We start from the raw sequence: 21,494 nt of genomic DNA on the forward strand, positions 1-21,494 counted from the left end.
TTCCCATGACAAGCAATGGACTTGCCTTTTTTTTTTCTGGACCACATATCCATAATGGACATACAGTGCCCAAGGCCCTCAGATGCAAGAAAATATCGTCCTTGTCTATGCTATACACCAACCAAGTAACAACTGCTGCCACATCCTGGGCTCTCCTGGAAAGAGAGGTTCCTGTAGACACTGGCGTGTGACCGTCCACATCCAGCTGTCCATTGAGCCTTGGGAGGCATAGCTACTGAGGTCTCCTCAATGCAGGAGAGAGTCGAACTTGAGGCCGCGGGCTTATCCCACCTGCAGGGGAGGTCTCCCCTGTTCTTCCTCAGTCCCTTGCTGGATGCCACCATACCAGAGGTCAGCCATCCCCAGTCCCCTTGGCTATGTAGGGAGCCCCCATGACATCAACTGAGTGAACTGCAATGGAGTTTGTCTACTTTATGGATGGTATGAGCACCATGCTACAGGGGGGGAGCTCATGTGGAATATTTATGTCCCTAATAAAGGACACAACCCACCCAACAGTCAGCAGTAGAAGCCAAGCTTTAGGCTGCCATTTAGCTCTGGATGCCCTGGTCAGCAAATGGTTCCATCAGCACCTCTTACAAACTCTTGGGCCACTGTCTAAGAGTTGTTCCTTTTAGGGTAAGGAACTCAGGGCACTCTTGCCTCAGAGATACCCCAAATATAAATCAAAATCACAGATGTCCCCACATGCAGTAAGGCCACAATGCAAGGCCTCCCTGGGACACCACTTGTCCTCCTTGGTGTTCCAACATTACAGATCGTGGCCAGAGCTCATTTTGCTTCTCAGGATACATAATGCTGGCCCTACAGGAGGGACTCAATAAGTAAAATCCCACCTCCCCTGGAGACCACAAGCAGCCAGTGGAACTGAGAGGCACACACTGGTCTCCTCAAACAACTCCTATTTAAGCTTCAAGGTGTCAAACGGGCCTCCAGTGGAGGCCATCAGGGGCCTTGACAACACAGAGTTTCAAGACAAAAGGATGCACGTGCAGTTATCCACAAGCCGACTTCGGACTGCCCCTGGGATGGGAGACCAGAGTGGCTGCTATCGGCGTGGGAAAGAGGGGCACTGGTCCAAAGAGTGTCCAGTAGATCGCACAGGTCGTGTGGTGGACTTTACTGAGCAGCATAACGGACAGTATGGAGCAGTGCGCACGCCGTACACCCTGGGCTGCGGGGAACCCACGTGTTACAACGATGCATATGGAGCATCGACTCCTAGAAGCGCTACCGGGTCCGCTCTTATGAGGCAGTGGCGGCGGCAGCAGCAGCCTCTGCGTACAACTGCGTGGAGCAGTCCATGTCCCATCTGCCTCACGACCAGAGCACAGCTGGGACCAGTCACCCCAACCCCACTTCTGTTGATCCCTACGACAGACACCTGTTGCCGAGCTCAGGGGCTGCTGCCACTTCGGCTCTGTGGCTGCTGCCGCTGCCAACACCTCGTCCTACTATGGAAGGGACAGGAGCCCCCTTCGTCGTGCCACAGCTGTGCTCCCCACGGTTATGGGCCAGAGAGTGAGCTGCCGCAGGCCTCAGCAGCTGCACGGATTCTCTGTATGGCATGGCCCAGTGTGAGCGGGAGCACATGTGGACCGAGCACGGTGCTCAGCCTTTAGAAACTGGAGGTAGGATCATTGCGGACTGAACCCTGGGCTGCGGTCATATATGAGAACCTGCTCCGCGTGTCCCCTTGCCACGATGTTTCCATTGCTTCGTGTTTGAGTAAACAAAGGAGTTTGTGACCAACTGTGTTTTCTTTCTTAATTTAATTCTTATAAGTTGACTTTTCTTTCCTCTTGATACTAGTCCCTGTAGCCTTTCACTCTGTTCCTTATATTCTCAGCCTCTGAGCAGCCCTAGGTAAGGATTATGCTGGCATCCCCTTTTTCCTGTACCGTGGATCCCCCTCTTATCTTGCTTTCCTTAGGAATTGAGCCCTTCTCCCTGTCTACCTGCAACATCTCCTTTCCCTTTAAAATGACCATGTAGTGGCACGAGACCTTTTACTCTTCTGTTAGCTCTGGGCCCTAACGTTGAGGCTAATCTTCTGAAACTGCTAGGACCATTGGGGTTTTGGGGGTGGGGGTTGTTGTTTTGTTTGTTTTGCTTTATGTCTGACCTGTGATCGTGGTACAGCATTAGCTGAAATTTAGCCTTGTTTTATTTCACTCCTCCCACTTTTTAAAAAATATTTTGACAAATAAACGTTTCTAACACTTAAAAAAAAGTGAGAGAAAGAGGGAGAGTACGAGCAGGGGGAAAGGCAGAAGGAGAGACAAAGCGTTCCAAGCAGCCTTCTTGCCGAACATGCAAAGCTTGGCATCTGGCTTTATCCGACAACCAAGATATCATGACCTGAGCCAAGATCAAGCGGGATGTGTAACCGACTGAGCCACTCAGATTTTATTGATTTATCCATGAAAGACACAGAGAGAGACAGAGACACTGGCAGAGGGAGAAGCAGGCTCCATGCAGGAAGCCCAATGTGGGACTCGATCCGGGTCTCAAGGATCACGCCCTGGGCCGAAGGCAGGTGCTCAACCACTGAGCTACCCAGGAGAGGAAAAAAGGGGTTTCTGAGGCAGAGCAGCATAAAGAGACACAAGGAGACATGAAATTATATGGCTTGCTCACACAACGCTGGTAGTGAAGTATGGCTGAAACCTCAAAGGCTGCAGATGGAGTGTTAATATGTTTTCAATGACGCATTTACAAGTTTTGACTTATTCTATAGTCAAAGAGTGAGTTATGAGCAGATGACATGATTCTTTCTGTATTTGTATTCAAATTAAAAGGGAATGGAAGAAAAAAATAGGGAGATTACTGTCTCTCTAATTTATTTGTTACTCCTTGCTGTTTCTTAAACTTCAGAATAGAATTACTACCATCATTTTTTTACAGTTTTTTTAATGTCTTTTATTTTTAATTCTTTTAAGTAATCTCTCTGCCCAACATAGGGCTTGAATTCATGACCCTGAAATAGATAGAGTTGCATGCCCTACCAACTGAGCCAGCCAGGAGCTCCATTATTCATTGATCATCTTCATAACTACAACTTTTTATATTCTTTGTTTTCCTCATCATCACTTAGCTGCTTTGTTTTCTTTGCAGCCTGTTCCACTAAGGAGCAGTTGGTGGCCTCTCTTATTCTTTAACTTGAACAAACAGAAGGAGTAGCAATGTAAAAGGGTCCAGGGCCAACTTGACTTCAAATTCTTCCTCATTTCCAATGTGTCTTACAAGACCTCTCTTTTTGTTTCATTCTCTAGGATTAGAAGAAAGCCTTTGTTGTAATTTTAGTTAGCCTTATTAATGACACCTTTCCTTTATTTCAAATATTTGAGAATGTTTATATTATATGTAGGGATGAAGTTGAAGCCCACTGTTTGGGAGCCAAGACTGTATAGGAAAGACAGTATATAATACTTTGTGATATGAATGATTTATCTATCTCAGATTTCAGGTTACTGTTAACACTATTCTAAAAAGACAGTATCCATATATAGAAACATTTCTTATTGATAATGTTTTATGTAACTAAGTATTATGAAGATGAGTCCTTTTTGGTTTGATCTCTTTTTCCCAAATTAGGAATGAGTATTAAGATTTAGCATCAAGTTTATGATATATTTGAATTTTTGCTCCATGCATGCAACTTAATTTTTGTAAGTTAATACTGAGTTTTATAATATTAAAAACGGGTGTCAGCCTCACATGCCCAGTTGGTGACAATGTGGGAAGCTAGTAGGGATGGGTCAGCTTAGAGCAAGTTAAGTACGGCATGAATGTATTCCAATTCAAAAGAAGAAAAACCATTCTGTCTGCCAAACAAAATATATTCTGAAGGCTGGCTGTTTTGTAATACTTGATCTGAAATTTTTGGGGTCTGAAATTTATAAAAGAATTAAATTATAAAATGCTAAATGGCTTACCTTTATTATGAAGTCATCAGTTACTTTATTTTTTTATTTATTTATGATAGTCACACAGAGAGAGAGAGACAGAGAGAGAGAGAGGCAGAGACATAGGCAGAGGGAGAAGCAGGCTCCATGCACCAGGAGCCTGACGTGGGATTCGATCCCGGGTCTCCAGGATCGCGCCTTGGGCCAAAGGCAGGTGCCAAACTGCTGCGCCACCCAGGGATCCCAATCTGTTACTTTAAAATCAAAAGAGAAGAAGAACTGGGGGTTGTGGAAGGGGAGGAGGGCGGGGGGTGGGAGTGAATGGGTGACGGGCACTGGGGGTTATTCTGTATGTTAGTAAATTGAACGCCAATAAAAAATTTAAAAAAAAAGAAATAAAGCAAATATCTTGAAACCTAGTTATTACAAATTGCCATCTGTATTTATAATAACATTGGTAGCTATTTTTTTCTAATAAGGTGAGTGGAATTTCCTTGATTATAGGTTTATTTTTATTATTTTCTATTTTGAAACGGCCAATATGCTTATGAGTAAGATTTGTGTGGTCAGCTTCTGTTCTTTCATAAACTTCAGATAAAAATCATTTTAGCTGTAACCAAAACCTGAAGTCTTTAAAAAATGGCAGATGTTAATTTAAAAACAGCATATACTAATTTAGTTTGCTGTGTGATTATGGTCTAATGGAAGTTTCATAAGCTTTCTTTTCCCCTAACTCAGAAAAGTATATGTCAGAGTTTTGGAGTATGTCCTTAGCCAAGAATTTTATCCACTTAACATATGTTTACAAACTTATATAAAGCAAAAAAGAATGTAGGTAACTATAGTGAGCAAGAAATATAGTTTTGCTCATATTATCTGATGTTTGCCAAAAGAAGAATAAAAGATGTATGAATTAAATCATACAGAGAAAAATACACGTTTGAGGAAATTCAACAAGAAACAGATATCCCTGAAAGAGAACTTGGTAGAGCCCTGCAGTCCCTCGCCTGTGGTAAACCAACACAGCGGGTTCTTACAAAAGAACCCAAGTCCAAGGAAACAGAAAATGGCCACAGATTCACAGTTAATGATCAGTTCACATCCAAAGTACACAGAGTCAAGACTCAAACAGTTGCTGCCAAACAAGGTGAATCTGACCCAGAAAGGAAAGAAACGAGGCAGAAAGTAGATGACGACAGGAAACATGAGGTCGAAGCTGCTATCCTGCGGATAACGAAATCCAGAAAGAAGATGCAGCACAGTGTGTTAGTAGCAGAGGTAACTCAGCAGGTGAAGGCTCAATTCTTCCCAAGTACAGTTGTTATTAAGAAACATATAAAAGGACTTATTGAAAGAGAATATTTGGCACGAACACCTGAGGATTGCAAAGTATACACATATGTAGCATAAAATGCGTTCAGAAATTTGATTTATCCTTGGACTGTACTCTTCACATGGACTGAGAAGTTCTTTTAAATCATTAAATATTAAGACGACCATCTCTTCTATTAAATTACAGCACATGTTCTAGACCATTCAGATCAAGCCTTTACTCCCTTTGAGAGTTTTCAAAATCAATTGATTGAGCTTCAGGCTTTACAGAGTTTATCCCTGTAGAGATCATCTTTTTTTTTTTTTTCTGGTTCTTCAAAATTTTATTAACAAAACCAGGGAGAGGGGAGGCAACAGTGAGCAAACTGCACAGTCCCACCCAGGCACAGAGAATGGAGAGACAGAGGGACAGACAAGGACAGAAGAAAATCCTGAGACCCTCTGATACCGGCAGCGGGGTAGTCAAATGGTGGGTGGGCACAGGGAGAAACTCAGGGACCACTGGAGAAACAGATGAATGGCAGAGCAGCCAAACGGGGGATTCGGGCGGCTCCGGGCCTGGAATGCAGAGCGTGGGGACTTCGGGGCCAATGAGGCTCAGCGGTCAGCACTGGAGCACAGCTCGGGAGTGAGCGGGTCATGCTGGATCGTGAGGTGCAGCGTCAGGGCCAGTGATCCTGCCCGTCAGTCCCAGCCGTGCGAACGGTGCGTTCCTGCTCAAACAGCTCGTCCGGCTTGTACCATGTGTGCACACGCTCCAGGGCCACTCCAGCAGCCGCAACCTCTCCCAGCAGTAATGCGGGTACACTGGCGTTTGGGCAGGAGGCAGAAGTCACCCGCGAGCTAAAGACATCACGCACAAGAGGACACCCACATACCTCATCAGCTGGCACTTCGGGGTCCCGGGAGTGCTCGGGGCACAGCACCTGGAGCCGTTTACAGTATGTCTTGCTCTGAGGGTTGTAGACATCACAGAAGAGTCGTGTAGCTCCCTCAATGTGTGTGGGGTACGTGGACCCAAAGGACGTCTGGCTCTCGTACTTGGCAGCAGCGCTCCATGTGGCGCAAGGCAACACGTGGGTTGATAGGGTGCCCGCAGGAGATGCAGAAGATCTGCAGGTCCGTGTCATCACTGTCACCCTCATTGCTTTTCCAAACAAGGGCCTGTTCTGGGATTGTGGGTGGACATGAAATGGGGACACTTGTCGGCCCATTTCACAGAAGCCTCCAGAGCTCTGCTACTATCGGCGGGTCCACCCCCCAGGCTTCCTTGGCCTCCCACCTTCCCCTCCAGCCTTGCCACACTTTCAGTGTGGGCTGCGGGGGCTGCTTCCGTACCCCTGTGGGGGCAGTGGGGTGAGTGGGGTCACCGTGGATCCACAGCTGTTCTAAGGGATGGATGCCTGGTGTGGGAATGCTTCCCTGATGCCACATCTTCCAACCTCCCCCAGCCCATGAGGCAGCTTGTGGATTCGACTGGCCTTGCCATCTGCCCCGGGCAAGAGGCCAGGCTTGCCTTTGCTCCAGCCCCAAGTGGCCAGGACAGAGGCAGCCTTGGCCGCCCCACTTTGTCGCGGACAGGCCTCTGACCTGTTCACATCCACTCTCTCCGGGGAAGCTGAGGGGAGCCGTATAGAATCCTTGTTCCATTGCATCATTACTGGAGTCTTGGGGCAGCTGCTAAAACCACTCGGTTTTAATATTCCATGCGGGGAGTGGGGCAGTGTCCCATGGTGGGCTGGCCTGGGACCTTGTGCTGTGCTCCGTTCTGTCACCCAGTCACTGTAGATATTTTCTACCTTCCTGCATAACTCAGGTTCCAGGGTACGTGATCTGTTCTCGGTTCCCTTAATAAACAAAGTCAGTCCTCCAAAATAAAAAAAAAGAAAGAAAGAAATATGATCATCTCCTTTTTTTTCCCCCAACAATACCAGCCTTTGAGTTCTTTATTAAGCACCAGATTTTCACATATGTCACTATAGGAGGGAGGCTTCAGATTCAACCAGACTCTGGCCCGTAGTCAGGAGAGATGTGGTGTGCTGAGGTATTCCTGTGTCTAGAAACAGGCACATGGCTTCAAGAGCAGCAGAAGTTGACTATGGGCATCATCGTCTTCCTTGAAAGAGTAAAGGTAAGTGTCGTTCAACCCAGGGAACTGAGGCTCCATCCCCAGGGGGAGGGCTTGGAGAGGTGGCCATAATGTCTTCAGGGATGCTGCCCTGAAGCATCCAAAGATGACATCCCATAGGCTTTAGAGAGCAGATCAAGAAGCTGCTTCTTTTCATCTTCTGGGAGGAAACTAAACTTTGCCGCATTGATGTTCAGTCTCTTAAACTCCTCCTCGGCAAAGTCCATGCCCTCTTTGGGCATCTGGTAATCCGTTCCAGGGTGGACTTGAAGATGAGTGGGTCATCCGTGTTGAGGGAGTAGGTAGCCTGGTCATGTTTGAGCCGAACCACTGCATGCTCCGTGTCCGAGTTCCAGGGGCCTGTGAGGTAACGGGACCAGGGGCAGATCTCGAAGTGCATGTTTTCCTGCTGCAGCCTGTCATAAAGGGCCTCGTCCTGCAGCGTGTGGTAGCCATGGCCCAGCCTCTCCGTCTTGAGCGTGTCCACAGCCTCTTTGACCACCTCCGCTGAGCCCACTCCCCTGCATGCACAGTGCGGTGGATGCCTCTCCTCACAGCCTCCTGGTAGCCCTTCACGTGTCCCAGGAAGACACTGCTCCCTTTAATGGTCTCGTCTCCTGCCAGGTCGATGGCCACCACAGTCTGCTGGTACTTCGGACACAGCTCCACCACCTCCAGGGGCCAACTGGGCTGGTGGCGCAGGTGGCACAGGATGGACCTCACTTTCACCTTGAAGTCCCGTTCTCCCTCCTGCAGGCTCTGGCTCACCAGGGCCACCACCTCCCCTAGGATTTGCAAAATCTCTACATTAAAATTGATGTGGCAGTTTTAATACAATGTATACGAAATAGTCTAAAATTTACAATACCGGAAAACATGATTATTTTTTTTTCTCCTAAAGTTGAAAAGCTTGGAATGTATGTCCAACAGTGAGGTAAAACATTTTGTCTCTCAATTTAAAGAACTGTGCAAGGATAACATTCAAACACATTCAATTAGGGCACTTTTCAGTTTTGACAGGAATAATGAATTACTGTAGCCAACAAGGCACAGTTAGAAAATGCCAACATTTCAAGTCAATAAGAACAAGGCAGATAATATCAAGCAAATCTTTTAAAAAACTTTTCTTTTGAAACAATTTCTTTGAGTTCAAAGGGCAGTTTGCTTCACGTGACTGTAATTTCTTGTGCCAGGGAGGAGTCTGCCCTAGAGAGCATCGGAAGGCAGCCACTCACTCATTCCTGCACATTGCAAAAGGGCAAAGAAATAAGGTCCGTGGAAGGCGCTACTCCCACGTGGAGGATGGAAGGCACTACTTTAAGTTTTTTCTTGTTTGGGGTTTTTAAAATCACGCCACCAGTGTTTGTTGCTCACACTCTCGTGCACGGCCACAGTGGCCCCTCGGCCTCCTGAGGTGCACAGCCAAGCCGTCTCCCCTCAAGGACATGTGTCCCGTGTGCCTGGGCCAGTGTGGCTGTGTCCAGGACGCAACAGGGAGGCAGCACTCCACAGGGTCCTGGGGCCATCCAGGTTGTGCCAGGGTCTCACAATGGGCTGAGTTGGACATAAAAGCAAACCTGTAAAAAGAGCAACAGCGTCAGGAGTCCCTAGAGAGAAGACCCTCAGCCACAGGACCTATCCTCCTACCGGGGCCCCCCATCTGCAGCCAGCACCCCCTCTCATGTAGCGGACCCCCCACCCCCTGTCCCGCCTCCCAGGGTGAGTGGGGAGGCTGGCATGGGTTTTGAAGCAGGAGCTCTGCCAGGAGTCTTGCGACAGGCTAGGCTCACAGAAGATCATTGACCGGACCCTGTTGTCCATCCTGACATGGGCTGGAATCCCAGCAGTCTACACATTGGGACACTCAGATTCTCTGAGCATCAGTCTCAGGGCACCATAAGATTAGATCCACGCTTGTGTTTGTCCCGAATCTTAATGATGTTTCCACCTGTCTTCAAACTGACACCTGCAATCCCTCCTCCCTGCCCCGCCCTCCCACTGGCTGTGAGAGGATGCATCCTGAGGTCTTCACTATACTGACACTTCACTAGCCAGATAGGATGTCCCCTGTCCTCATCCCATGTGCCTCTCCATGAGGACGGCCTCCCATTCATGTGCTTGGCAGGTTCACTGGCATTTGAGTGGATGCACTGACCCCTGCCCCTTCCACCCCCAGGTAAAGTGCAGGGACTGTGGGGCCTTTGGACACAAGGCATCAAGCACCAGATGCCCCATAAAACACTGGGGCACGACCCTTGTTCCCATGGACTTGGGGTCCAGGAGGCTGAAGGAGAATGTGGAGCCGGGGAGTCAGCGGGACCAGCGGCACCAGGCTGGGCTGTTGGACCAGGCTGAGAGGGAGAAGGCAGAGAGACGAAGGTGAGGAATGGGGCTTGTGACCCGATCGCCAGGGCTGACATGACAGACCCCGAGTCCGTGTGCATGCACAGTGTGCAGGGCGGCTGCGGGCAGAGCCTTTCTGGGCGAGGCAGGCAGAGGAGCTCCCAGACTAACAGGGTCCACATTTGGGTGATGGAGCTGTCCCTGCTGATTTGGTGTGGGGTTTGTGGCTGGACAAGTGTCCCTGCACCAGTGAATGTATGGAGCTTGGCACATGCCAAGGCAGACCCTTTCTGACTCTGCATGAAACAAACTGCCTGGATGACCTGGTGGGTCACTGTAGTCAGGGTGGGGCAGAGGTGGGCAGAGAGTGGCTGAGGAGGGAAAGGACCAGGTTGGCCCAAGCCCCGAGCAGGTGTCTGGCTGGAAGCCAGGGAAGGGAGTTCCTTCTCCTTTCCCTGCTTTGATTTCTCGTGCAGGCAAGAAGCCGAGCAGAGGAAGGCCCTGCTCCACAGGTTCCCCAGGAGACCCCGGGAGGGGCAGAAGCGCACCTGGAAGGAAGACACGGAATCTTGTGACTATGTGAGGGTGAGTGTGTGTTGCTTCCCCGGCTGTGCCCTTGGGCACTCCCTGGGCTCCATGTGCCTCCTGGGGGAGGTGGGGCTCCACTTCCTCTCTGACCAGTGGCAGTTGAGCAGCGTGGTCTTTGCACCCTTTTTTTCCTTGGTGCCCATGATATTGCCTTATGCCTTGTATTTGTGTGAACCGTGGCTGGTTGGCATGTGATGGTCATTGGCGGGCACTCCTGGAGCACATACCACCTCAGAGAACAGGCCTCTGTCCTTCATGACACATTACCCCCCTGCCCATCCCCTCTCAGGAGCTGCCACCATGACTCTCCAGCATCAGGACTCTTATTGCCTCATGAGCATAGTGGATGGAAGAGCTGGTCCAATGGAAGAAGCATCGCTGTGAGGCAGGACTTTGCGTGTCCCCCCACAATGTCTCAAGGGCATCAAAAGCATCCAGTCATACCTTTGTTCCGGACCAGCCCTGCAACTGCATTCCCTACTCCCAGGGTGAGTCAGATCAACAGATCCCATCTTTTTCTATCCCTGTTCCGGGGGAGGGGGTTGTTACTAAGGTCTTGGCCGTTAGTTGGTTTCTTTCTTTCTTTCCTGAGTGTTCATTTTGCCTTAGTGCTGGGGCCAAACTCATGGAGTCCCATGTGTTCTCTATTCCCACAGTGTCCACACATGCCGATGCCTGTCTACACCACCAGGAGGCCTTCTATCCCTGAGCCTGCCCTGCTGATGGAACCACGTACTGACAATCCAGTCATGAGTGTCTGGTCCCATTCCACATCTCATCTCAGAAGCCCTCAAGTTAGCCTCAGCCCACCTGGTGGACCTCCTGGTGCCCAGGAAGTGCCGATCACTGATACCCCTCAGCCGGCTCGCCAACCCTGTGTCAGGGCTGACAGCCTGGTTGTGCAGCAGAGAGACAAGAGGCCCTGCAGAGTGTCCCTCGAGGGTCCCCAGGCTGGCTCCCAGGGCCATGGGCTGGGACACACCCAGACACCACCCAAGTATCCTGAGGAGAACACCCGTCCCGCTGTCAGCAACGCATTGGCAGACAATTCCAAATGCCCCCCCCCCAGGCTCCAGGCAAGAAATGTGCCCACATGCCCCTAGACAGGACCCTGAACCCCCGAAAGAAAGCGTGGTGGAGCCCCAGCCAGCACACCTGCAGGAGCATCCAGGAGGGCCTGTGGGGAATTCAGGGAATCTGTGTGCTCCAGGAAGCAGACATGCCCGTGGATGCACAGCCAGGCCCCCGCAGCCCAGGAAGACACCTGCCCTCCAGCCAAGCAAGGGCCCCCAGCCCACACCTGCCACACCTCACTTTGAGACGCTTCAGCCATGCACCGAGCCCCCATGGCCGCACTCTGCGCGGGCCCCCACTCAGCCCCTGGAATGGTCTTCACCAGATTGGACAGAAGCTGCTGGAGCTCCCGGTTCCTTGCAGCTCCCTCATTCCTTCCTCCCGAGAAGCCAGGCCCTGCTCAGGGCCCTCCTGCCCCCCACCTGTTGAATGGAGCCTGTGTCTGTGGCCCCTGGAGTGTCCTCCACGGTGACCTACAGGTGTCCTCATCCTCAGTAGACACTGAGAGCGAATGAGCCAGCTCCTGGCCTCGGACATTGTTCTCCACCCCACTGCACCCTCACGGGGTGACTGCGGACCTCAGGACGTGGCCCCTCCTGGACTCATGTGGGGAATCAGCACTTGCTCAGCTGCTTTGCATGGAAATTCCTGGGTCCACAGCGTGCTGCCCCTCATGCCCCTGGGGCCCTGCACAGACACCCACCCCCCAAAACACACCTTACACTTTTCTTTAGGGAAATCTGTGTGCTGTGGCAAAGGGTAGTCTTCCCTCTGGAATGTCAATTTTCTCTTCTGTAAATAGGTTTTCCAATAAATGGAGGGAAATTTGAATCAGCACTTGTTACTCCATTGGAAATAGAATCTCAGATGTTAATGTGTCTGTGGTGTACACATGTGTGCCTTTGGGGTTTTGGCATCGAGAACCCACTGTGGGCCCTGCAAATGGACATACTTTTTTCTCGTGAGATGAGTTTTTCTAGACTGTGGTGGTAGCTTTGTGGGAATTGTGGTGGGCAATATTTCATCTATGCATTTCAGTTATTCTCAGCGTTAATTTAGATTTGTGTGTAGTGTTTTATTTCCCTTAATAAAATATTAGCACCGATGAAATGCGTCCATGTGTTTCTTAAGATTTTGTGTTCTTTTTTTTTTTTTTAAATCTCAGCAATTCTGAAACTCTCTATAGTTAATTTAATTCCTCCATCCTTGATTAACTGAAACGGGACAACAGCATGATAGTTTTGGGGGATCTGTAGACTTTGAGGGTCTCCTGCACACCCAGTCTCCTTCGTGAAGTACTGCATAGGGAACATTGACCGTGTGCACCCTGTGAGGGAGCCCTGTGTACTGTATGGGCCCTGGGTCGCACATTGGTCTGTAATGGGATGAGTGGGTGGTTTCCCTCTATACATATTCTGGATCCCACTTTAATGTTGGATCATGATGCCTCCTTTCTGAGACCTGGGCAAGGAGATTTTTTAACCTCCTGAGGATTTCCTAAGGAGGCAATGGTTGACAAGTCGTCTAAATACCACAAGACCAAGGCCACGGAGTCTCTCTCTCTCTCTCTCTCTCTTATTCTCTCTCAGTCTCTCTTTCTCAGGGATATCTCTGATATGGGCCCATGGACACAAAACAATACAACACCATGCCAAATGAGAACAAACCAAACCAAGCACTTCCATATTTGTATTCAGAGAATTTCTTTTTCTTTCTTTTTTTGTTTTTTTGGTTTTTTTGGAAAAACAACTGACTGCTCTTTTCTCACTCCAGAGCATCTGCTTAAGGGTGTTCCCTTTCTCTGTGCAGATGCCTGTAGGTGGAGGGTAGAGGAGCTCCTTTATGAGCACACTAGGGTTTAAAAAGTCAGAATGCAGTAGAAAAGCCACAGTGTGTGATCCTTCTCCCACCCCCAACCCCTAAGTAACTCCCATTCATGCAATCATTATGTGACCTGGATCAGAGTCTGGCCCCTTGAGCCTCAGGCCCCTGTCTCATCCCATGGATGCCGCCCTATTGCTATCTCATGGCTTCTGAGGAAAATGCAGCTTCCTGGGCCCTCAAGAGATGCATACATGAATAGAAATATTCCCTACTTTCTGGAGCCTATGAAAATCCCAGAGGTCCAAAGGTATGAAGGTCTATCCTCACAGGGGCATGTTGGGATTGGAACTAGCAAAGTAGTCTAAGGATTCTTGGACTTGCAAGAATATAGGGCACAGGGGTGAGGAGGCAGGCAGGCTTGAGCAAAGGGCCTTATTCTGGGCTCTCCAGCACAATTAGGACTTCATGCGCTGTGGAGGGGATTCCATCCATGTGCACAGGGAGACCAGGGAGAAAGGCTAGCGGAAGAAGTCCTGAGCAGGCCTGTTCTCCCCCTCTAGTCACCTCACTTGTCTTTTGCTTCCCTGCCATCAAAAAACCAAACCAAACCAAACCTAAAACAACCAAACACAACCAAACCAAACCCAAACCTATCTTCCCAAAGGAAAATCCACTCTCATCCAGATATGGAAGATGACAGAGTTATCTGAACAAGCTGGTATAGGTTATGGATATTAGTAATAGATGTATTTAGCACAGTTGGATGCACATTGGGTGAATCCTCCCTTCCTTCAGCCTTGGGGAAAAATGGGGCCACTTGAAGGTGGCAGGATTAGAAGCAGTGAGCAGCCAGCTTTGACTGTGGAAATGATGCTGAGGACCTCGGTCAGTGTGAGCATGTCTGACCGTGTCCTCATGCATCCCTCATCCCATTGCTTATCTTCTCTTTATATTGAAAGACCAATTGTCCAAACCACCATGGGTGGAGTGTTGGCAGCAATGTGTTTGGTCATATACAACCAGCACCGATTTGAAAACCCAGGGCACCTACACAAAGAAATGACAAACTACCGTGTACGTCGATGACCTGCAGCCTTGCATGGCGACAGACTTCTTTTCAGGAAACTATGGGCACAAAATATATATTGAGAAGTCAACCCATAAACCCGGACGCTTGATAATATTTGGAAATGCAAAGAGGCAATGAAATGCTTATATTTCAGGAGTTAAATGCATCCTGCCTGATTAGATCATGTTGATTGAATCACAGCCCCTTCACAATCCACCCCCACCTTTGACTGAAGAGCAGGTGCCTGTCAAGGACCCATCTCCCGCAGGGAATTGCTCCATATCCCAGCAACTCTAACTTGTCCAGACACTTTACTGTCATCCATCTGTGTGACAATCTCCTGACAAAGAAGAGGTGGGCACAGGATTTCAGATCACTTCCACTCCAATTTTGGTCCTTGCGTGACACCTCAGAAAGATATTCTCCACTGAATGAATGTGGGTTTTGAGGTTAACTAATGGGTGCTATGTAACAATTATATTCCTTTGGGGCACGATTGACTAATGCATTGTTGAAAGGTAATTAATGTGTGATTATGCTGATTCTTATGATTTGGGCAGCGTTCTCGTGTTCTTTCAAACTTTGGTCACATATACATGCATTTAATGTTTCCATTATTTCCTTTCAGAATGAATTATAACATTCACGAATCACAGTTATTAGAAAATAATGAGACAGTTTGAATTTTGTGGAGAAAATATCAGGGTTTCTTTAAATATTATTTATTCATCAGACAGATTGAGTAGAGAGCTAAGGGGATAGATCTGTGCCAGTTGGAGAGTGAGATGGAGCCTCTCACTGAGCAGGGATCCAGACTGTGCACAGAAAACCCCAGAACCAAACCACATTGTTGGAAAAGTCTTGAAAATGTCACTGAGTTGGGAGGTTGCCCTCAAGCAGACATTATGTAGAACACTCCAAGGGCAAAAGCAGCCACATTGGAAGGAATTGGCAGCATCGGATTCCCTCCTGATGGCGGGGCTCTTCCTTATGCACCACCGTCTCCCGTCTGTGCACCCAGAGTGTCTTCACTCCATGCTCTTCCTCCGTGAGGGATTTCTTAAAATTCCATTCTCTCCCCGAGTTCCCTCCCTTGCTTATGGAGTCTTCAGGTTCCATGTGTCCTTCAATTCTTTGCTTCTGTGTGATCGCTGGCATCTGAGCCCCCACATGCTAGAGCCACCACGTGGAACTGATTTACTGAGATGTCTCCAAATGGAAAAAGCCCTAATGCAACAAAATGTATTGATTCCACATATATTCCAAATCGTGTATCACACAAAGTATCACTAAAAATTTTAAAGACAGCTATGGTTTTCTTTTTAATATTCCCCTGGCTATTCAGGGTCTTTTCTATTTCCACACAAATCTTAAGATGATTTGTTCCAAATCTCTAAAGAAAGTCCTCAGTGTTTTGATAGGGACTGCATTAAATGTGTGAATCGCCCTGGGTACCCTTGACATTTTCATAATATTACTTCTTCCAATCCTTGAGCTTGGAATACTTTCCATCTCTTTGTGTCTCCCTCCATTTCCTTAAAAGTGTTCTGTAGTTTTTAGGGTATAGATCCTTTACCTCTTTGGGTAGGTTGATTCCTAGGTATCTTATGTTGAATAGCAGGGGTGAGAGTGGCCATCCCTGCCTTGTTCCTGATCTTAGGGGAAATGCTCCCAGTGTTTCCCCATTGAGAATGATGTTTGCTGTGGGCTTTCCGTAGATGGCTTTTAAGATGCTGAGGAATGTCCCCTCTATCCTACACTCTGAAGACAGGATTAGCTCTGTCCACTGCCAGAAGAGTGAATGCAATGGCTTCTTCAAAAGAAACTAAAACACTGTACTGAAACCTTCTCATCTTGCCCTCTGGTAACAGGAGGCTAATGTATTTTATGTCCCCTAATCACCACAGGGGTGGGGTTCTTTTCCCATTAAAATGAGCACTTTTAATAATATCACCGTGTTATGGATTGTTCTCATCTCCATGCCTTTACTGTCCTTGATTTCTATGAAGTGGAGAGGCAGAGCTAAGATGTGGTCCATCTGTGGTGTCTTCTATTGGAGCAGCTGGTAATGGGATGATGCACACCTCACGGGAGGAGGCAAGCTCCCTAGAAGCTGTTTCCTGTCTCCTGCCTGAGCTCAAACCTGCCACGAGACACATGCCCTAATATATCCCCTGTGAAAAGTCCTGACTTTGTTTTCTCCTGCTGGACAACACAAAAGCTCATGAAGGGGAGTCAGGTAATCCTTCTGCTTACATTCACCCACCATGGCCAGGAACCTACCCTCCTTGTCAAGCTCACAGATCATTGATTGGATGTGGCCTCCCAGATTAAACCTCCATATACTGCCATGGAATCTACCCTTGGGGCTGTCCCCAAAATCCAATTGCAGCCCAGATTTCTATTGTGAAAACAATTCCAGCCTGACATTTTGCCACAGATTGATGGAGCCAGGTCTCAACACATAGTAACCTGGAAACAGTTATGAGGTCCCCCTAGAACTCCATTCAGGATTGGCAATTCCAGTTTCTCAGGAAATAACTCACGAATCTGTGGATCCCTGAGTGGCTCAGTGGTTTGGCACCTGCCTTTGGCCCAGGGCGTAATCTTGGAAACCCGGGATCGAGTCCCACGTCAGGCTCAGGAGCCTGCTTCTTCCTCCTCCTGTGTCTCTGCCCCTCTCTCTCTCTCTGTCTATCATAAATAAATAAATGAATAAATCGATCTTTAAAAGAAAAAGAACTCGTGAATCTGGTCTGTGGGAGGCTCTGCAGATTCTTGGTCTGTCCTCATGACTAATAGACCTTGATATAGAGAGACACCCCTCGAGTGACTAATGGATACCTGGACAGGATGAGCATTGACGTCCAGACACCTAACCAGAGAATCAATCTGCTGACACTCCAGCCTCCACAGTCCCCACAGTGTGTTATCCAACCATCTCCCATCATCCTTCCTAGGGGTCTCTGCTAGCCTTGGACAGAGATGGTGTGCTTGTCGTTCAATCTACTCCCTCCCCCTTAATTTCTCATACAAGCATCTTCCTGGTCAGAGATCTCATAATTGAAGAAACCCTGAAGAATAATGTCCCTATGTCCCATTGCATTTCCTCTTAAATGGCTGCTGGCGCTTTCCCTATATTGAGCCAGTGAGTAGGAGTGAGAAATTCCCATGGGGGGAGGATATGAATTTGAGCTGCAGGTGACCTAGAGGTGGCTGTGGAATTCCACTCAGGGGAAGCAAGCAAAGAGGCCTCTGTGAGGAGCCAGCCTGGAAATAAAATAACTGTTTCAAGGTTCTGAAATACTGGGGAGAAAAAGCCTGCACACCAAATTATATGTGGGAATCTTTTATTAAGAATAAAAAAACACACAACTTTGTAATAACATTTTAGAGCAAAAACAAACAAAGCAGATGCAATATTTTACATAACAATTTCAGAGAAATAATATCAACAAGTACAGAAAATGTTCTAGGAGAAAACAAGGTGTAATTTGCAAAACTCTGAATGGGATCTTTTTCTAAATCAGAAATTCAGACATTTATAAAACAATTTCAGATTAACTTGTTAATTTCTGTTTACAACCAGGTTACAAATTGCCAGGATGATTTCCCTACATTTGTTAGAAAATGGATTTCACTAAGACAAACTGACATTCCAGACTGGGAAGCATGCTTTGACATTCCTATAGATTTACCTAAAGAAAAACTGCAGCATCTGTGTAGTGGGGGGAGTGTATGTGTAGGCGCACAAAAGCAGGACACCCAGCACGTGGTGGACTTGACCGTTTCCATCCAGTTCAGCGGAGGAATTGCTGGTTCACCACATCAGTCCAGGTGGGGACATATCCTCATTCCCACAGACACCTCCTCAGGGTCCTCTGCTGTGGAGGACAAGTCCCCGAGTCCATGAGCTGTCTCATTCCCTATGACAGTCTTCAGAGGACGGGGATACCTGCAGATCCTCTTACGGAACTCTTGGCAAGACATGCACACAGGTTCCCTCACTCTTTATGACACAATAAACTGTATTGGCCATAAGAAACACAATTCCCAGACATGAAAGTAACCCTGACACCTTAGATCTCTAATTTGTCTTAGGTACATGAAAATCTCCAAAAAAGCCTGATTTCTTCTGCACAGATCCTATTGTCCCTTACTATCCAGTAAGGGTGGCATGTCCAAGTTTGAATACAGAGTGAAAATAACATTATGATGTGATGTTACAACTGCACATCTATGGTCACACTCAGAGGCGTTTGGTTGTCATGCAATAATTTCCATTCTACAATGAACTTGTCAAACTCTTTTGTAAGAAATGCAATGATAACATAGAACACCTATAACCTGACCTCAAAACGCTTTGGTAGACTCATGAACTTGGCACTGTTTACCAGAGGTATCAACCCAGGTCCAAATTTGAATTTGAACTGGTCTGAAATCCAGAGTCCACTTCTTCTGGGTCAAGAGATGCCACAGAGTAGATGGTAGCAAAATAGTCATAAAAAGTTATGTTCAGTGGGAGGCTGGGCATTTCCCTTTGGAATAAGAGTCCTTTTTAGTTTGCTTCTCTTCAGTCTTAATGTGGGAGAGAGTGAAGGGAACATAATAAAATCACTGTAGTTCAATCATGTCTGGATGCAGTTATCGCCCCAAAAATAAGCACTTAATTTCCATCTTACAATTTCCAAGCAATGACCAAGACACATCGCTAGCAAGACCCAATACATACTTATGTTCAGAGAAATACTCTTTCAATATAAATAGAAGAAAAGCATTGGGAAGTGGGGAGCATGATGAAAGGGTCAAACATACTGACTTCAACCCCAGGTCTTCAGCATCATATCCACTCTCAACCCTGATTGCTCACTGTCTCTCACCTGCAAGTGGCCCCCACTCTCCCCAAGGCTGAAGGTGAGGCAGGTTCCTCGATACACCCCATATGAAATCCACACTATCCCAATAAAAGATCATGACAATGAACCAGGTTTAAATATCAGTGTCCTCAAGTTTCAGTTGAAGGCCATATCCCATGAACACACCAGATAGATGGTTCTTCCATACATATAGAACACACACTTCACACAACACAAAATATTTCCAGTATGGGACTGTGTTCGGGTTTGGAGTGAGTGAGTGATGCTGTGTGTGTGGGTGTGTGCGCCCATGTGCACCAAAGTTAGGAGACACATCCCTGGACTGCTTCCCCAGACCTCTGTCCCTTCTTGCTCATCCTCTTGGTAGGTCTGGCTCTCCCTGGCACACGCGGGACTTTGGCCACGTCCCCGGCCACCTGAGGTGGGAGCATCCCAGCTGCACTGGTGAGCAGGTCGACGGTCTGCTGAGGATGATTCTTCTGCATCTCAGGTCTGTATTTGGAGTGGTGAAGGATGACTGCGTTCGCAGGAAGAGCAATTTCTCTTCTCCTGACATTGAGTTCAGGCTTAGGGCGGTTGCATTCTTGGAGGCATCTCCACTGGTCTAATGTCATTTGTTGCCTTGAGGTCTCTTCCCCACACTCCTCCAACTCAGGAAGGTTCACGGAGGGATCCGTTGCCGGCTCTCCTGAGGCCTCACCCACCACTGTGGGGTCTGCCTCGGGAGATGCGAGTCCTCCCTCCTTGACTGACTCCCTCCCAAGGTCTCTCTCCAGATCAGTCTTCTGCATATAAAAGAGGACATAGGCAGGTTGGCGCAGCGCGCAAGTCACATCACAGGCGCTGACCTTAGCATCATCCATTTTATACCACTGGCCATTTCCTGCCTTTACGAAACAGAAGTAATGTCCGCTGTGGCAACTCCTCCCAGCGTGCACCAGCACGGCATAGAGCACATAAACCAAGGGTCCTGCCCTCTGCTCAGACAGGTAGTGTTGCATGTCAAGGCGCTCAGGATATTGCACCTCCTTAGTCATTTTGTTGCCTGTCAAGTCTGAGAATCGTCTCAAGACCAGGATGAGGACCTTCGGGGAAGTGTGCAAAGTCAACACCTTGGACGCAGGCACCTTCTCCAGACACTTACGACAATGGTAGGCATTTTCACCTTCCAGCAGTTCGGGCTTCACCAACTGCTCCAAAGCTTGGCTGACGCTGTGAGCATCCCCGATGTCCAGGCTGATGTCCAGGTAAGGTTCCAGAGTGCTCGAAATGCCTTGGCAGTGGAGACACTGGATTTGAGACCTCCAGTACCCCTCAAAGAGTTGCTGGATGAGGGTGCTGTCCTGAGGACGCTCAGGGTCTGAGAGCTTGTCCTCAGGCAAGCATGCTTGCTGCATTGCATCCAGAATGAACATGAGATACTCATGGGCATCTTCCTGCTTGTGTCTGTGGAAGGCGGCGAGCAGGAGTGGCAGGGGCCGGAGCACACGTCCAGGATGGCAGAGAACCCGCGTCAGGTGAGCCTGCAGGGTACACAGCATGCAGGATGTCTGCCTCCTACAGGTGGTCCCGTGCTGCTGGGACAGCATGTAGCTGGCGAGGGGCTCTGTGTAGGTCAGACACTGTAGGGTCGCATTCACATAGCAAGTGTTGCCCATGTTCTGAAGCCCGGCTCCCACCTGGGAAAGGCTCTTCCAACTCAGAGGCGTCTTGGTGGGAGGCAGCCCTGCTGATGCGGGAGCCAAGGGGTCAGTCGGGGAGGAGAGCGTCTTTGATGCAGGGGATGTCGTCTCGGGCACAGAGGGTCCTCCGTGGACTTCAGCACCGCCTCTCCTTGACCAGTATGACTGGGGTTTGGGAGAGGCGCTGAATTGAGGCTCCTCTGAGGGGTGGAGGTGGGCAGCCTCCATGTCTGCAAAAACAGTGTCCACAAGATACATTCAACCAGGAGCTTCGTGTCGCAAAGGGATGCTCCTCTCACTGTGCCAGTTTCCAAATGTCAGATAGTGAACCTCACCTCCACCTTTTATGGCTTTTGGGCCCTGGGATAAGGCACAAAGTCCTCTCATCCACTCTAATTGCTAGATTGGATTACAGGATTTGGGTGTGGTCTCTCCCTGACAGAGACCATTCAGGTCAGCCCAGCTCCTAATCTTGCCTCCCACAACAGACAGCACCTTCAGATCTTTCTCAAGCTCCCTAACTGCCCCTACCTATTTCTGAACAGACTTTCTTCAGTGTTTCTATGTTCAGTGGAAATCTTAATGGGTGTCCTTTTTCATTTTGAGTAACCTCAAGCGAGCCAAGGAGAGTTAGACATTAGTGATCTA

General features: G+C 48.3%; 1 protein-coding gene and 3 pseudogenes across 1 annotated transcript; 1 reads left to right on the top strand and 3 right to left on the bottom strand.

Annotated features, from left to right (window-relative positions):
* Positions 1 to 416: 416 nt before the first annotated feature.
* Positions 417 to 1,656, top strand: LOC140605384 (RNA-binding protein 4B pseudogene; annotated as a pseudogene).
* Positions 1,657 to 5,858: 4,202 nt separating this feature from the next.
* Positions 5,859 to 6,916, bottom strand: LOC140605385 (CXXC-type zinc finger protein 1 pseudogene; annotated as a pseudogene).
* A 508-nt stretch (positions 6,917 to 7,424) lies between these two features.
* On the bottom strand, positions 7,425 to 11,668 carry LOC140605386 (adenosine deaminase pseudogene; annotated as a pseudogene).
* A 7,798-nt stretch (positions 11,669 to 19,466) lies between these two features.
* LOC140605387 (ubiquitin carboxyl-terminal hydrolase 17-like protein 6) lies at positions 19,467 to 21,074 on the bottom strand. The gene has a single exon (XM_072777658.1). The coding sequence runs from the start codon at positions 21,072 to 21,074 to the stop codon at positions 19,467 to 19,469; it is 1,608 nt and encodes a 535-aa protein (XP_072633759.1).
* Positions 21,075 to 21,494: the final 420 nt, after the last annotated feature.

The sequence above is a fragment of the Canis lupus genome, chromosome 15 (assembly GCF_048164855.1).
Source record: "Canis lupus baileyi chromosome 15, mCanLup2.hap1, whole genome shotgun sequence".
NCBI lineage: Eukaryota > Metazoa > Chordata > Mammalia > Carnivora > Canidae > Canis > Canis lupus.